This window comes from Bos taurus, chromosome 3 (genome assembly GCF_002263795.3).
Source record: "Bos taurus isolate L1 Dominette 01449 registration number 42190680 breed Hereford chromosome 3, ARS-UCD2.0, whole genome shotgun sequence".
NCBI classification, from domain to species: domain Eukaryota; kingdom Metazoa; phylum Chordata; class Mammalia; order Artiodactyla; family Bovidae; genus Bos; species Bos taurus.
The window spans coordinates 4,181,111-4,196,728 of record NC_037330.1 but is presented as its reverse complement, the minus strand read 5'-3'; the positions used below and the strand labels follow the sequence as shown (position 1 = coordinate 4,196,728).

At 44.1% G+C, this 15,618-nt stretch overlaps 1 protein-coding gene across 6 annotated transcripts in view; it reads left to right on the top strand.

Annotated features, from left to right (window-relative positions):
• The window catches only part of PBX1 (PBX homeobox 1), a 335,322-nt gene that overhangs the window by 284,287 nt on the left and 35,417 nt on the right, over window positions 1-15,618 (top strand). For 2 of the 6 annotated variants that reach the window (XM_024989644.2, XM_059884811.1), the window contains one exon: window positions 8,395-13,546. The exons of 2 other annotated variants lie outside the window; for them this stretch is intronic. In XM_024989644.2, coding sequence (XP_024845412.1) covers window positions 8,395-8,487 — 93 coding nt within the window. In that variant the 3' untranslated portion in view covers window positions 8,488-13,546. Of the gene's footprint in view, window positions 1-8,394; window positions 13,547-15,618 lie in introns of those variants that run through there. 2 more of the 6 variants (NM_001192768.1, XM_005203439.5) reach the window with 2 other exon arrangements.

Sequence of the window (15,618 nt, the reverse complement as noted above, 5' to 3'; positions counted from 1 at the left end):
TTCTGATCTTCTTCAGATCCTCAGAGCCTTTGGACAGATTTCTTCTTCTGCCTGGAGGGTTCTGTGTCCCGGCTCTCTACTTGCCTATTTTTCTGTTCACTTTTAGGTTGACTTTCCAGAAGCCCCAACCTCAGATCCCTGCTGTTCCCTCTCACAGCAGTTATTACCATCTGGAATCTGTGTTCTTTTGATGATGTATTGAATGTCTTATTTCCCACAAGACAGCAAGCCTCATGAGAGCAGACACCACATCTTTTAAAAATGTGTAGTATCTACCGTCGTATGCCTAGTACATAGTATGAGGTGGGCACTGAATGCATATTTGTAGAACTTAAGAATTAAAGGATTGCAGTGAATAAGATCTGGTGCTTACATGGATATTTACATGAATAAGAGCTACATGTGGTTAAATGTCAACGTGAACATTCAAAAGGTCAGTCGTACTGGAATTTAGAGAAGTTGGTGAGGGTTTACCTTGCAGCAACTTGCAGAAAGGAGGCAGTGCTCAGGCCGGGCCATGAAAGAAGATATGGGTTCCTAGAGACCAGAGGAGGGGGCAGGCAAAGGCACAGAACCACTCAGTTGGCTCCTCTATAGAGTAGGAAGCAGTCTCACTTTGGTGATGGGAAATCTATTGTTTCTTCAGAGCCGCTCAGACTGCTAATGTCAGTTCTCTTCCAGAGTATTTTTTCTCTACCAGGAATAGCTGATAACACTGCTCATCTTTCTTAACTTGTAGATTTTCACAGCAAAATCTCAGGGTTCAAGAGGCTTTGGTGGGAATCAGACTAGCATGGGGTATGATGGTGTCACTTGGATGTAAGGTCACCAGGGACTGACCTAGGGGTAAGTGGCAGTCAGAGAGGATACCCCCAACTGGCAGAGGGCCATGGAAACAGGAATCCTAAAGCCAGTGGCATGGGATAATCCAGGCAGAGGACTGACTGTGGGGAAATGTGATGAGGCAGTTGGTGGGCTTAAGTTCCAGAGCAGGCTTTCATTTGTAAGAGCAAGTTACTACCTCATTCTTTTTTTAATTGAAGTATAGTTGATTTACAGTGTGGTGTTAGTTTCAGATGTATAGCAAAGTGATTTCATTATATGTGTGTGTGTGTGTGTGTGTGTGTGTATATATATATATATATATATAATTTTTTCAGATTCTTTTCCCATATAGGTTATTACAAAATATTGAGTATAGTTCCGTGTGCTATACAGTACATCCTTGTTGTTTATCTGTTTTACATATAGTAATGTGTGTATCAGAGAAGGCAATGGCACCCCACTCCAGTACTCTTGCCTGGAAAACCCATGGATGGAGGAGCCTCGTGGGCTGCAGTCCATGGGGTCACTAAGAGTCGGACACGACTGAGCAACTTCACTTTCACTTTTCACTTTCATGCATTGGAGAAGGCAATGGCAACCCACTCCAGTGTTCTTGCCTGGAGAATCTCAGGGACGGAGGGGCCTGGTGGGCTGCCGTCTCTGGGGTCGCACAGAGTTGGACACGACTGAAGCGACTTAGCAGCAGCAGCAGCAGTGTGTGTATGTCACTACCTCATTCTTAAATGAACTGCGATAAATAGGAAACTTAAGCAGAAGCCGATTAGCCTGATAGAGGTGGTCACAGCCACCGGGAAGACTCCCTGTATGAAGATGCAGGTGCAAAAGGTCAAAGCAAGAAAAACAGCACATTTTTTCTAGCTAAACTAGGCTAGAATGCAAATTGTTTGGCTGATAGTACATGTTCTTCCCAGATAGGGTTGCCCAGATTTAGCAAATGAAAATACTGCATGGGACATACTCAAGTAAAAAATTATTTGTTGTTTATCTAAAATTCAAATTTAACAGGGCATCCTGTACTTTATCTGGCAACTCCATTCCCAGGTCCCAAGTAGAAGCTGAAGCTGCATGTGGGTCTCAGCCCTGGAGAGACTAAAGATGGGCAAACCCCACAGGCCACTTAGGGTGTCTATTGTGTACCTTTTTCTGATCCCCAGGATGCCTGAGGTGACTAGGAGACCACCAGGTAGGGCATTGTCCTCCTTCTTGTGCCTAGTGGAGAACACTCCTTGTTGAGATGGAATGGCAATAGGCAGGATCTAGTGTCTTTCTCAACTGCTCTCCCCTAAAAGAAAACCGAACAATATAAATATGAATCATAGTTATTTGTTTGGGATAAGTATGAAGTGCCTGATCTCCTTGATGCCTACTTATTAGCAAGAGAAAAGTTCACTTTCTAGATGTCAGAGCTACCTTGAACCCTGGTGCTACCTCTGCTCTGCATCTTGAATATTTTCTAGGTGTACACAGCTCTTTACACATAGTTAAACTGAACTGTGGAGGTACAGACACCTGACTGTCTGTCCACACCCGTGGTGGCGGATGGATGTTACAGTGCCACTAAAGGTTTATTTACTTCTTATGTTCCTCCAAGAGATCGTTATTAAAATCTATGCTGTGTCAAGCCCTGTGGTAAGCACTTTAGAATCAAAGATAAATTTCATAGCCCTGTTCTCATGGGCTAGTAGGGGAGTAAGACTTGTGAAAGAACAAATGCAGTATGGCATCACAGTTGCTGTGCAATTCCAGGGCACATTCCAGGACTTGTAGGAAAAGGAGAAGTTGCCAGGGGTAGGTACCGGTGCAAGGATACTTAAATTCAATCTTGAGAAATAGTCAAGATGAGAGTAGCACGAAAATAGATGAGTGGGACACCACATTCAAGGGAAAGGAAACAGGCATGGAATGCTAGCTCTGTTGTGGGAATTTCTAAGTAGACTGATATATTGGAATATTAAGCGTGAGCATTGAGTTGGAGAGTCAGCAAGGTCAAGGACATGGTAGACCTAATAAGGACATTGAACCTCACCTTGATACCAGTAAGAAGCCATTGAAGGTTTAAACAGAGAGGTGACACGATCAGAACTACACTTTTGAAAGAGCATGCTGCGGGCAGCTGGAGAGAGGATTGGAGGGGTGCCGGAATGGGCATGGATCTGTTTACTGTTGTGAAATTTCCCAGGGAAATTTTGAATCCTCTGTCCCTTGAGGGGCTTTCCAATAGCATCTTTTCATCCCAGAGCATTCCTTGGTAAGTGCTCACAGTATAATCTTGGGGAAAGTTGATGCATATCGGGAAAACGTAGTCCTATCTTGATGGACCGGTGTTGGATCTAGGGTGTGACTCCACTGTGTGAGCCGATGTCTTCCTTGATAAGTGGTGACTCTGTGTGTGTGTGTGTGTGTGTGTGTGTGTGTGTGTGTGTGTAGAGGGGGTGGGGGGGTAGAAGGATGCATCCATGTCTCTCTGTTTTTCTTCCTGGCCGGCCCCAGCAGGGCCGAGGTGATTGGGGACCTAGAGCACGTCCACCTCCTCACCCACCCTGAAGGCATTGCTATTGATGGCATTTGGCCCATATGCAGATTGAGCTTGCCTCGGTGCTGACATCAGCCGGTTTGTGGCACCTCAGCGTATTTCTGGGTTGCAAATGAGAGTTTCTTAGTGCAAGACTCACTTGGGCTGTCACATCAGGTGATGAATTCTCTGCATCAACTGAATGCTGCTAAGGTAAGCTCAGAGGAAGAGCGGGAAAAAGAGGAGGATGGGACCAGTGGTTCTCAGCCCAACAGCCGCTACTCTGGGCTACCAGCAGTACTGGCTCCACGACAATGGGGGAGAGGCAGGTGGCCTTCTGACTTCTGACTCAGGGATGGTGTCAGAGGAAAGAAAAGTCAGGTCCTCAACGGCAGTTCTGTGCTCTTGTGAGTGTGTGGGTTTTGCCACCCACCATTGCTCCCTCCCCTTCTCCATTACTAGCTTCCTCTGCCTCCTTCGACAGGAGTGCTTTGCCTAATGGATACATTAGATGGGGTTCTGGCAAAAGTTGGTGTCTATCAAATTAGGTGCCAGATTCATTAGGATAGAACATAGAGTAGTCATTTTTGTTCCTAAAATGATTTGTTCCCAAATACCTTGAATTTGTGTTTTGAAAGTCCAGATTTTCTTAATTAGAAAATTTGCTGCAAGTCTGTCCTAATTTGATATTCCATTAGCCTCCTCTCCCATGATGTTGCACGTTGACCCTGCTGCTGACTTAGGCTTCCCCAGGTGGAATTAAATGTTACATCAAGTCTTGCTGCCCAGGTCACAGGCTACAGAATTAACCTGAAGAACTGGGTGTAAATGTGAACTCTCTCCCATTAGAGGTTTTGGGATAAAAAGGGCATATTTGGCTTTGCAGATTCCTGTCCCTGTCACCCATTAGGGTGGTTTCTGACATCGGCATTTTACAAAGTGAGTGTGTCCATTTAAAGGCTAGTTTGCATCAGAGTGAAGGAGGAATTTAGGTGCAGAAGGAAAATTGAAGCGAAAGTCTTATTTTCCCACCCCCATCCACCCCATGTTCGTTAATGAGACCATCTTCCAATTTCACTGTGCCCAGAGATAAATAAACTCACAAAGGCGGGTTTCCTACTTAATATTCACCCACAGTGGAAGAAGAGGGAAGGAATTGCTCCCCGGGGTTAACGTGGCAGAAAGCGAGGTCAGCTGTTTCCCAAGACGGTGCAGCCTCTGAACGTCTTACATTAAAGGCGGAATGATACAGCTGAGGCAGCCAAAGTGATTTATGGAAAACCCAGTTAGGGGAGGTTTGCTCGCAGTTTCTGTTCTTATGGAGGTTTAACAGCAATAGCAGATGATACACCATGGTAGAAAGCACCTTCAGAGACAAGCATCCTCCAGCATTTCCCTGTGTGAGACTCGTTCTTTTTAAAAAGTACTTTTGTTCACCAAACTTGAAACTCATAGGCTACAGTGTCCTGGATTTGGCAAGAAGTTGAGGATCATAGCTGATAACCCTGGGGTAGGGTGATCTGGGACTCCACGCCCCCTAGTCCATTACATCCCTGAGTCCTGGGCACACTGGAGCTGTTGATCACCCCATCGGAGGTGTGTGTGTATACATATGTGTCTATATCTGTGTGTTTGTGAATGGAGGGGGAGTGAAAAAATGACAGTTAAAGAGATTCATTTTATTTCTTTATTTTTAATAAGGCTTTTTTAAGGTCTTACATATTTTTCTTTACCAGACCAACTCTCATAATTACAATGCTAGTTTTGGTATCAGCCTGAACTAATTCCTGTCTCCACCATTTGTGAGTTTTCTGTCCCCTCTGGCATCCTGTGCACTGGTCTGAGAAAACAGAACTTTTGAAGAAAAGAGATCGAATGTCTGCTGTTTGAGTTATTTCAATTGTATTAGTTTTGTCAAATATCATAATGACTCCGCCACAGGTATACATGTGTTCCCCATCCCGAACCCTCCTCCAGAGATGACTCAAAAAGAAGTCTCCTAGAACTTTCCAGTCAATACACTGCTTTGCTAATTCCCTCCTAATGAAACACTGTGGAGTTCATTTTCTTTACTAATGGCTTCATTTGGGGCACCACTTATTGTTATTTTAAGGAATTATAGTATGACTCAATAATAGCTGTGGTGGTGATTTCTGAGCAATGTAATGCCGTGTCTTTGTGCCACGTGCTTCTGCTGCTGCTGCTAAGTCGCTTCAGTCGTGTACGACTCTGTGCGACCCTGTAGACGGCAGCCCACCAGGCTCCCCCGTCCCTGGGATTCTCCAGGCAAGAGCACTGGAGTGGGTTGCCATTTCCTTCTCCAGTGCAGTGCCACATGCTAGGTCATGGATATTTGCTCCCTCCCCTGCTTGTCTCATACCAGGTGGAGTCTAAAATACATGACTTTTATCTTCTTTACAAGCACCTGACTCTCTGCCTTATGATGATGTACTTATGGAGCTCCTGGCATGTTTCCTAAAATTCCATGCTACCTGGTGGCTCAGCCGGTAAAGTGTCTGCCTGCCATGCAGGAGACCCAGGTTTGATCCCAGGGTCAGGAAGATCCCCTGGAGAAGGAAATAGCACCCCACTCCAGTATTCTTGCCCAGAAAATCCCATGGATGGAGAAGCCTGGTAGGCTACAGTCCATGGGGTCACAAAGAGTCGGACACAACTGAGCGACTTCACTTTCACTTTCAACAGACACAGATACACACACACACACACACACACACACACACACACTTCCATCTATTTAACTAGTTAATTAATTTATCTGTCTATCTGATAAATATACTAAAAAATTGTTAAAACACATGTCAAAATGCTGAGAGTAATTATCTCTGGATTATGGCCGTGGTACACTTTGTTTTTCTATAATTTTCCTATTTTCAAATATTATATTGCATGTGTAATTATTATATCTGCAAACATTATATAAGCATATTTTACTTTTATCATTTGAAAGGATAAATGATGCTAAAGGATTTTCTTCATGGAAAAATAAACGTAACTGCTATTGTCATTCAGCCAAAAATGGTACCAAAAGAACACGTGTATTCTTGGTTGAGAGGGGATGCTAAGATATTGTTGCTGCTGTGACCACCCTGAATGAGGAAACTGAATTAACTCGGTCCTTGATTCTGGTCATACTGATCAGATTCTGAGTCTTGGATCCCAAAAGGTAGCAAAACCTTCTGTTCTAAGAGAAAGAATCCTTATTGCTCTCTTTCTGATCTCTCTTTCACAAACAGCAGGGGAAATGTCCTCCAACAGAGAGGGGAAAAGGGAGGAACTGCCTGACTCGGTGGTTTCGAGATGGAGATTTGAACTTGAGAGCAGTTATGCATTGATCCAAGACTGAGGGAATGTGTTCTTGGCATTGCCCAGGACCTTTTGCCCTCTTGGTGTCCAGATCTGCTCTTATAGTGAGGTGTGGGAAAAAATTGTACCCTCGTGTTGAAGTAACTGGTGGGAACTCCTTTGATTTAAAAGCCTTGGTTTTCCTGGGAAAATTGGAGCATGATTTGGGTGAACTAATAATAGAAGGAGCCAAATAGATGGAAAGGGCAGAGAAAAAGGAGTCTGGTTCAAAGGTTAGGAAGCCTGTGTCCTATCTCAGTTGTAATCCAGAAGCTTGATTTTCACTTACACCTGTGCCTTTTTATGAATGAAATGTGAATGGATCTTTGCCGGCATCTGTTAAGTGCCAACCGTGGTGGGCTGCCATCTATGGGGTCGCACAGAGTTGGACACAACTGAAGCGATTTAGCAGCAGCAGCAGCAGCAGCATGCTCCTAAGTACTGTGGATTATGCTAGAGTAGAAACCATGGTCTGTCCCAAATGGCAATAATAACACCTTCCCCAGGTACCCCATGTACTTGAGGGAATAAAAGGAGAAGGTACAATAAAAATAATTTACCTGCCTAAAACCTGGTCTGTTCAGTATTAACATTTCCAGTGTTGAGGGTCTGTTAACTCCAAAGAAACACAGTGATTGGGGAAAAGAGGCCTTTTAGCACACTTATAGTTCAATGCTTTAAAATATATAAACAGTCATGAATCAACCACTATAGCAAATCATTCTTCAGCTGTTTAATGGTGGGATATTTTTTTAAAGGAGTGGTCATTAAAACAAATCCTTTTAGAACAATATTATTGTTTTACTGCATCTGGATTTAGAGTCTTAGAAGGAAGATCTACAAGTGTAGATCAAAGTTGTAGCTTCCTGTCTCACCACCTTTTAGATACAGTCACACAGACCAGTCCTTATGGTGTTGGCACCATGGTTTTACCTGTTTGATTCATCTCATCACCCTCTGGACTTTTTAAGGCTTAGCTCAGAGAGGTCATCCTCCATGAAGCCTTTGCTGATGCTCCATCAAGAGGAGATGTTGCACTCATTTGAATCTTCATAACAGCTGGGGGTACCATGTATTAGGTTCTGCTTGAAACTCTAGTTCATTCGTCTGCTTGTCTCATACCCATCCTTGAGGGCATAAACTGTATCTCAGCTTATGAGCGTCTAGGACAGAACCTTGCATAGAACAGGTGCCTGGGCTCCCATTATACATACCACATCCAGAGCTGGAAAGAACCTGAAAAAGCGTTTAAGCTACCCTTTCAGTTTTTCTAAAGGGGTACCCAAGGCCAAACAGGGGAGAGTGCTTTGCCAGAGCCAATAGCTAACCATTGCCAGTCAGAGCTAGAACTCGGTCCCTTGGCCAGCAGGGTAGCCGAGATCATCCTGGAGCATGCAGAATTTCCCTCTGATGGCTTGGACTGGATTACAAAGCCTGTAAGAAGTGGACGTGCCAATACTGTGTCCAGAGGCTCGCTGGGAGGACCCAAACTCATCTGCGGGTGGGGTTGGGGGGTGGATGTTACTGACCACAATCACAGCCATCCGTTGGCTATGTCCCCACGTGCCAGGCACTGTACTCAGACCTTTTCCTCAGTTGCCTTATTGTCATTGTCTGCGCAGAACAGCCACCCAATCTCAGAGGACTGACTTCTCTCCCTTTTTCCCTTCTAGGCTAATGGAGGTTGGCAGGATGCTACTACCCCTTCATCAGTGACCTCCCCTACAGAAGGCCCTGGCAGTGTTCACTCTGATACCTCCAACTGATCTCCCAGCAGTCGCATCCCGGCTGACCCTGTGCTCCAGTCGAGGCAGGGCCAGGAGGGAGGGTTTCTCAACGCTGAAGCGGTCAGACTGGAGGTCGAAGCAATCAGCAAACACAATAAGAGTCTCCTTCTCTTCTCTTCTTTGGGATGCTATTTCAGCCAATCTGGACACTTCTTTATACTCTCTTCCCCCCTTTTTTTTTTCTGGGTAGAAGCCACCCTTCCCTGCCTCCAGCTGTTAGCCTGGTGTCCGTCATCTTCCCCGCCCCTTTCCCTCTGTCCTAGACTCCCTGGGTCCCTGCCCTCTCTTACATCCCTGAAGGATATTTTCAACAATTCTAGGAATTTAAAGAGGAAAACACAAAGAGCGTAATAAAAGCATTTGTATATTTTCCTGCTGGTGGTCTGAGGAGCCAGATTTCCCTCCCTTGGTCCCTCCCTCCCTCTGCTAACGGGCAGCCCTTCTCTGTTTCTCTCGTTTACTCTCACTACCTCTTGGCAGGAATACGCCACGTTGCCCTGCTCGTTCCAGGCCACCCTGCCTCTTCTTGCTCTTCCTTCCCTGAGGACAGTACTGCTTAGGACACAATTCCTCCTCTTCCTTCTCGCCCCAGGTATTCACTGGGGGCTGTCACTGCTGGGCTTCTGCAAGTGCCACAGTTTCTGGTTTTACCCCCACCAGGTTGATTCCCAGGCAGGAAGTCAGGTAGCAAAAGAGGGCTTGAGGAGCAAGAAGGGCAGGATTCTTAGAGGCTTTTGCATCTTTCCAATGACAGCTCTTGGTCTCAAGAGGCACAGTCTTTGGAGACCATGCTATAAGCAATGTTCAGCGCCTACTACAGAACCAGGTCTGAGTTAGGCATGGTGGTGAACGCATCCCTAAGGAGCGGAAGGCTCTTATCCTGCAACCCTTCACCTTATCCCACCCCTCCCCCCACACACACAGGTATACGAACATGTAGACCCGTGCACAGACACACATTCACTTGCCCCAAATCAGTCACATGCCACATATGAATACCTATGTTAGTAACCATAACATTACACCTTGTGAGCGCAGGAGAGCAATACAACCACTCTGAGTGAAGGTCACTGACTCATAGAGAAGCAGTATGTGCCTGGGGCTTCCGGGCCCCCAGCATGCACACACCAGAATGACATACACAGGACTTGAACACGGTGAAGCTTAGTTTCCTAAACCGTTGGCGTTCCCACCGCCTCTGGAGCTCTTGGGGAGCCACACACAGTACTTCCAGTGTCTGCAGTGGATTTGGTTCTGTTTCGTTTTTGTGTTTGTGTTAGGGACAGTGCATTAATTATCCAAAGTGTCATATGGCACCACCTTCTTGTCCTGGAGGAGAAAGTTGTTTAAGAAGATGGCTGAGACAAACTTTTTGTTTACTTATGCAGAAGACCTGAGAGTGATGGGGAACAGGGAGGTCGTGCTTTTGGTTAAATCATTTGTGATTTTTATTCCCTGGGAATATCTAAGAGTGAGGAGTATGTACTATTACACTGTTTTCTAATTTTACCTGAACTTCGTAGCCAACTGTGCCAGAAGAAAAGATGGCAGCTCTGTTACCTGGTTAAATGGGAAGTGTTCAGGTCTCTTGGTGCCTCATTTTCTTCATCTGTAAAATGGGGGTTATGCCTGGCTCACCAAGAGACTGAAGAAATTGATTTCATTCATACCCAATATATAATTGTGAAGTCAGGGGAAGTAGCTTCCCTAAGATAAACTGGCCCATGCCCTGTTGGGAGGATACATGGTTTTCCTGTTGTAACTTTCGATTAGCAGTAATGCCTGAGGTCGTCACCTTGAGGACAAAGAGCAGAGTCAGTGTTGTTGCTTCTCTTTGTTTGTTTAGGCCTGGCTGGTTTCTTAGAATAGAGATAAGTCTCTAAATTGGAAAAATGTGATCTGGTTCTCTTAGCTTGTACTAGAATCCAACATGTGGCCTCATAAGCACTTAGTCCCCTGTTGCATCTGCTGTGTTTGAGAAAGCCTCTGGGAGAGGTATAAAGCCCTGAGGGGTGGGGATGACCAGCTAACAAGGTCATGGACATTCTGCATGGCACTACGGTAATGATTAGAAAATGCTCCTGTGTGTGGGTGTTGGGAGGTAGGGGAAAGCAAGCAGAAGGTATGTGTATTTGAAGGAAATGCAAAAAGTAAATATTTGGCAAGATGGCATCATACCTGGATGGCTAAGAGGAGTAGGAAGACTGTGTCTTCTAACCTGTGCCATAATCAGAACAGAGCTTGATAAAGAGGCTTCCTGGAAGGAACCATCTTGTGACCATTCTGCAGTGATTAGAACCAGGGAAGAACTTGGTCTGAGTGACAGGGATCTATTGAAACTACCCACACAGGCATATGGTAGGATTGTATCCCCTTGACTTGAGGCAAAGTACTTAAGAGACACAAAAGGGTTCTCTTGGAAACAGGAAGGATGATTGCAGATTTGGTTTGAATGATCACCATTTTAAGCTGATGAAAGAGATCAGAGTGGTGCCACCTCTGCACAGGCAGTTTCTCTCCCTGCAGTAGTTTGCACTGACGCTCACCCCTCACTGTGTCGTCCCTGCCCAGCTCGTCACACGGTGCTCTTTACCTTCCCCTCCTCACCCATGATCACATCGGACATGGCGGCCACCAGCTCTTTTTGTATTAAGGGAGGCATGAGAATGCTGACCGTGGAAGGTTGGGTATGGAAAGAGCGCGTCTCTGGAAATACAGTTCCCTGGGAATTCTTACTAGGTCAGTCATACAGATACCAAAATGTGCCCCAAGATTCCTTCATTTTCTGATGGAAGTGGGAGTACCCCGTTTTCCCCGCAGCCGACTTCCCCTGAGAAGTAAAACTCGCCCTAAGGCTTGCCCACCTTGTGACTCTTCATCACACCCTTCTTTTCATCCCTAACTCCTCCCCCTGGTGTGGAATTGACTCCTGTGCAGTAGTTTTGCCAAGTGGCACCTTCTTTACTTTTTTTTTTTTTGCTGTGGTAGTGTTTTTTATTTGCCAGTTGCCTTTTCTCACGTATCTTTCCTTGCCCCCCTTGCCTTCTGAGTTTTATTTTTCTGCCCAGAAAAACCTGACTTCGATACCAAAAAAAGATGAAACTACAGAAACTCAAATTTAAAAAAAAAAACTTAAAAAAAAACAAAAAAATACTCAACGATTCTTTCAGCTTTATTAACATTTTCCATTGTTTCTTGCGACTTGTGTCTCGTTCTTTGTAGTATTGATGATGAACATTTGATAATGAATGTTCTTGTATATTCAGATAAAGAAAAAAAAAACCAAAAAAGCGGTCTGAATTTAATAGTGTTTATAATAAAAATTTTAAAAATGACCCTCTTAGCACGCAAAACAGGATGGGGAATTTCCCCTCTTCTTTCTGTGACAATGCACATCATTCCTGCATTAGTTTTTAACACCCAACTACCTACATTCACCATTTCCCCCATTTTTCTTTTATTTTCTTGCATTTGTGAATTAGTTCAAGAATGCTAGAAAAGTGTCGAGTTGTGCACATCCATTTCCTGTTTCACAATGTTTAAAAGTGACAGTAATTCATTTTGTAAACTAAAAAAAAAAAAGTTTGGAATAGTGAGCATAATAGGTACAGCCTAACATGTTATTATGTTTATTAACTTTGAGACCCAGAAATAAATTCTTTACTTTTCTTTATCCTGCTCTTTAAACTATAAAAAAAAAAAAAATTGTGTTATTTTTGGTTTGTTTATGGGAGGGTGCTTTTTTAATTTTCAGGATTATGATCTTGGTGTTTTTATTTCTTAAATATGTATCCGAGGTGATGTGAAAAGATGACCTTTGTAGAATAGGCTGTTTCCATGTACTTCTGTTTGCTTCGGAATTCAGTTGACTTCAAAGACAAGCCCCACAATGACGTCACATGACTCACCTGTAATTCTGGACTGTGGCATTCCAAAGTCCCTGGGGAAAAAAACAAATGCAGAGACTTGAAGTTGCTTTTTTCGACCTTTAACACTTCAAGGAATTGGTCCAGGGTAACTTTTTATATTGTAGGGAGAAGTTTTTGCCTTGGTTGATTGTGAATGTCACATTAAAATGCTTTCTTTTCTTTCTTCCTGATTGATAACAACTTTCCACAAAGCCTTTCCAAGTAGAGAGGATTTTTTTCTTCCAGAGGAATTTCACAGGAGTGAAATTGTGTACCATTTCACTGGTGGGGTGTGTACCATTAGCTGAGGAGACTAGATCCAGGAAGCTGTCCCGAGAGCCGTTCAGCCCGGAGGTATTTTCAGCCAGACTCAGTGCTGTGCCCCAGTGCTGAGCGGTTATGCTGGTCTCATGGGCAGTGCACCTCTCGCTAACTTCTGATTTAGGCAGCTGCTTAAAGCAGATTGTCAAACTGGCTTGATTCGGAATGTTTTTGTTAAGTTAGGGGAGAAAAGAAAGCGATGTTATCTGGAGAAACTTAATTTAAATGGTTTTCATTCCTCAAATGAGTAAGCATTCAGAAAGCAGCCAGAACCTAAGCAAAAAAAGTGAGCAACACTTTAGGAAGTGTCTCTACCCTAATGCATGCGCTCTTGTTTTTAAGTCATAACAAAACAATGATGACGACCTTTTCACATCATCTATATGATTTCAATCCCTAGCTCAAAGCTTTCTGGACTCTTTTATTTTTTTGTAAACATTTTTTTTTCCTTTTGTTAAAATTAATAAAACATTCAATGTTTTCCCCTTTTCTCTCTTATTCCTTTCTTTCCTTGGGCGTTTTCAGTTATTTTGAAGTGCTTTCCTTTGGATGTTGGTTTTATTCTCCCACTCCTCCTCCCCCGTTCTTATTATTCAGAGTATAAACCTGCAAAGCTCTGCTCTGTTTTGGTTTTGAAATTTTAAGCTTTTCTGCTTCTGTGAGAGCACAGGCTTCTGTCCCTTTTGATTCCAACTGAAATTTTGTGTTCTCTAATGATACTAACACGGTGTAGGTTTTACAGTCTCCTAATTTGTACTGGTAATGCATATTCCAAATAAATAGTTTCTTTTGTTGCAAAAAAAAAAATATATACTTGTATTTGGTGTAAATTTATTTTCTTACCTGCTGATAACTTCTCTTTCCCCAAACTATGATTTAGTTTAATGTGGATTATAATTTAAACTGTGGCCCTCATCATTTTAAAGTCTGCATTTGCAGTGGGACAAATTGAGTTACTTACCTCACCCACAAAGGAAGGAAGGGAGGGAGAGAAGGAAGGAAAGAAGGATTTTTTACGTGTGAATATTAGCTGTGCTGCAGGAAGGCAGAGCACCCAATTTTGTCTGCTTGTCTGTGATCAGCAGCTATCAGCCAAATACCAGTTAAAATGTTAGGGTGATGTTCCATAATAAATTACAAGTTTCTGAGTCACAGCCGTCGTCCACTGGCTTTCCTTTCCTTCTCTTGGTCTGCTTTGATCTGGTCATAAGGAAAATTGTGGTACCAGAAAGATGCTGCAGGGGAAGGAATGAATCTAGGTTAGAAGAACCACCCAGTTCTAGGCTCTGAGAAGTATGCCAGACGCTACTCCACTGGGCAGACACACCTGCCGTGTGCTACGTCTGCCATCCCGTGTGGTCATCTCTTGCAGTGGTTTGTCTACACTCGCAATGAGCCCCTGACCTCTGGGGTTGTGGTCTGTTACAGAGTTTAATGTCTCAGAGGATTCTCTCTGGATCACCACTTCAGCCTTCAACACCTAAGTCTGCTTCCAGGCCCTTATCACCATTTTTTGTGCATAGCATGGGATGCAGCTTCTTGTCTGCCATTCCTCATATTGTTCCTCTGGAGGCATCACATGCATCATTTTCTCATTCTTAACGCCTTAAGCTTCAGGAGGCTCTGCCCGAAGCCCCAGAGAGGCAGGTCTATATTGAAAATGCCAATCACTCACCCTTTCATCCCTATCATGATTCTAATCAATAGAAAACAGATGAAAAGAATGGACCATCATGGGGGGATCAAACATCATTTTTCTTAACAGATAAGCTAAGGGCCCAATGGCCTCAAAAGTATAAAGCTGTCTTGCCAAGGTAGATTTGGAGACTGTCTTCAGCAGTCAAAATGGAGACCTCATGTCTCCTCTGCAAATCTAAACATGGGAGCACATTTATGGAAGTTTGGGTATACAAGGTAGTGTTAGACCACTCCGTCCTTTAGTTGCCTGGAGAATTGTGAACCTCGCCCACCCACCTAGTTTATTACTTAAGAGTGCTACTAAACTGTTGTAGTAGACCAAGACTCTGGTGCCTCAAATTCAGTACAAATCTGTTTCTCACTAATAATGGTAATAGCCCCCAACAAACGTTCCTCGTCAGGATGCCTTGTCTTCATGCAGTGCTTCGGGGATCCAGTTCCTTCAGCCTGCAGGAATTTGTAGTCCTCCACATCTGACCTGCAGGAAGGAAAGAGTACGTAGAAGGGTCACCACTTCTTGAAAGCCTTAACCAAGAGCTCCCTTCCATTCATATTCCTAAATGCAAGAGTTGAGGGGTGGGCAGAAGGATGGAAAAGTGGTCCCTGTCTAGGCAGCCGCTTCCTGGCAATAACAGCACACAAAAACTCCTTGAGTAGTTGGCCGTCTCATCACACCTAGTGCTCCAGAATTAGAGAAAAGGCAAGTCCACAGAGCTGTTTTACTGCACAGGACAGACTCCCAAGAAAAACATTTTCAGTAACATCCCAGGGTTGGCTCTGTTACTCTTCAGTAGAGAAGACCCAGAAAGGGGTATAACAACGGGGGCCAGAGCTGAGCCACCCAGTACTACCTCCTCAACAATCTTCACATTCGGTTGTTGTCTAAACTCCTGACTTCAGTACTCAGCCCATGGTCATTATGAAGGGAGAGCTGCTGTTCCTCAAGGCAGCCTACCTGGCCATTGGGAAAGTCTCTCCCATGTATATTACTCTCTAGAAGAGTCAGGTCTAGTGGCCAGCAGTTACTTCAGATGAAGTCTAAAGCAGTAAAAATCACAAAATCTGATACGCTCAGCACTTCGCACCCTCACCTCCCCCATAGATTTCTACCTGCTTCTCCTTGTAGACTTCCATGATCTCCCCTACTTGAACAATAAAGCCAGACACCAATGTTCCAACCACC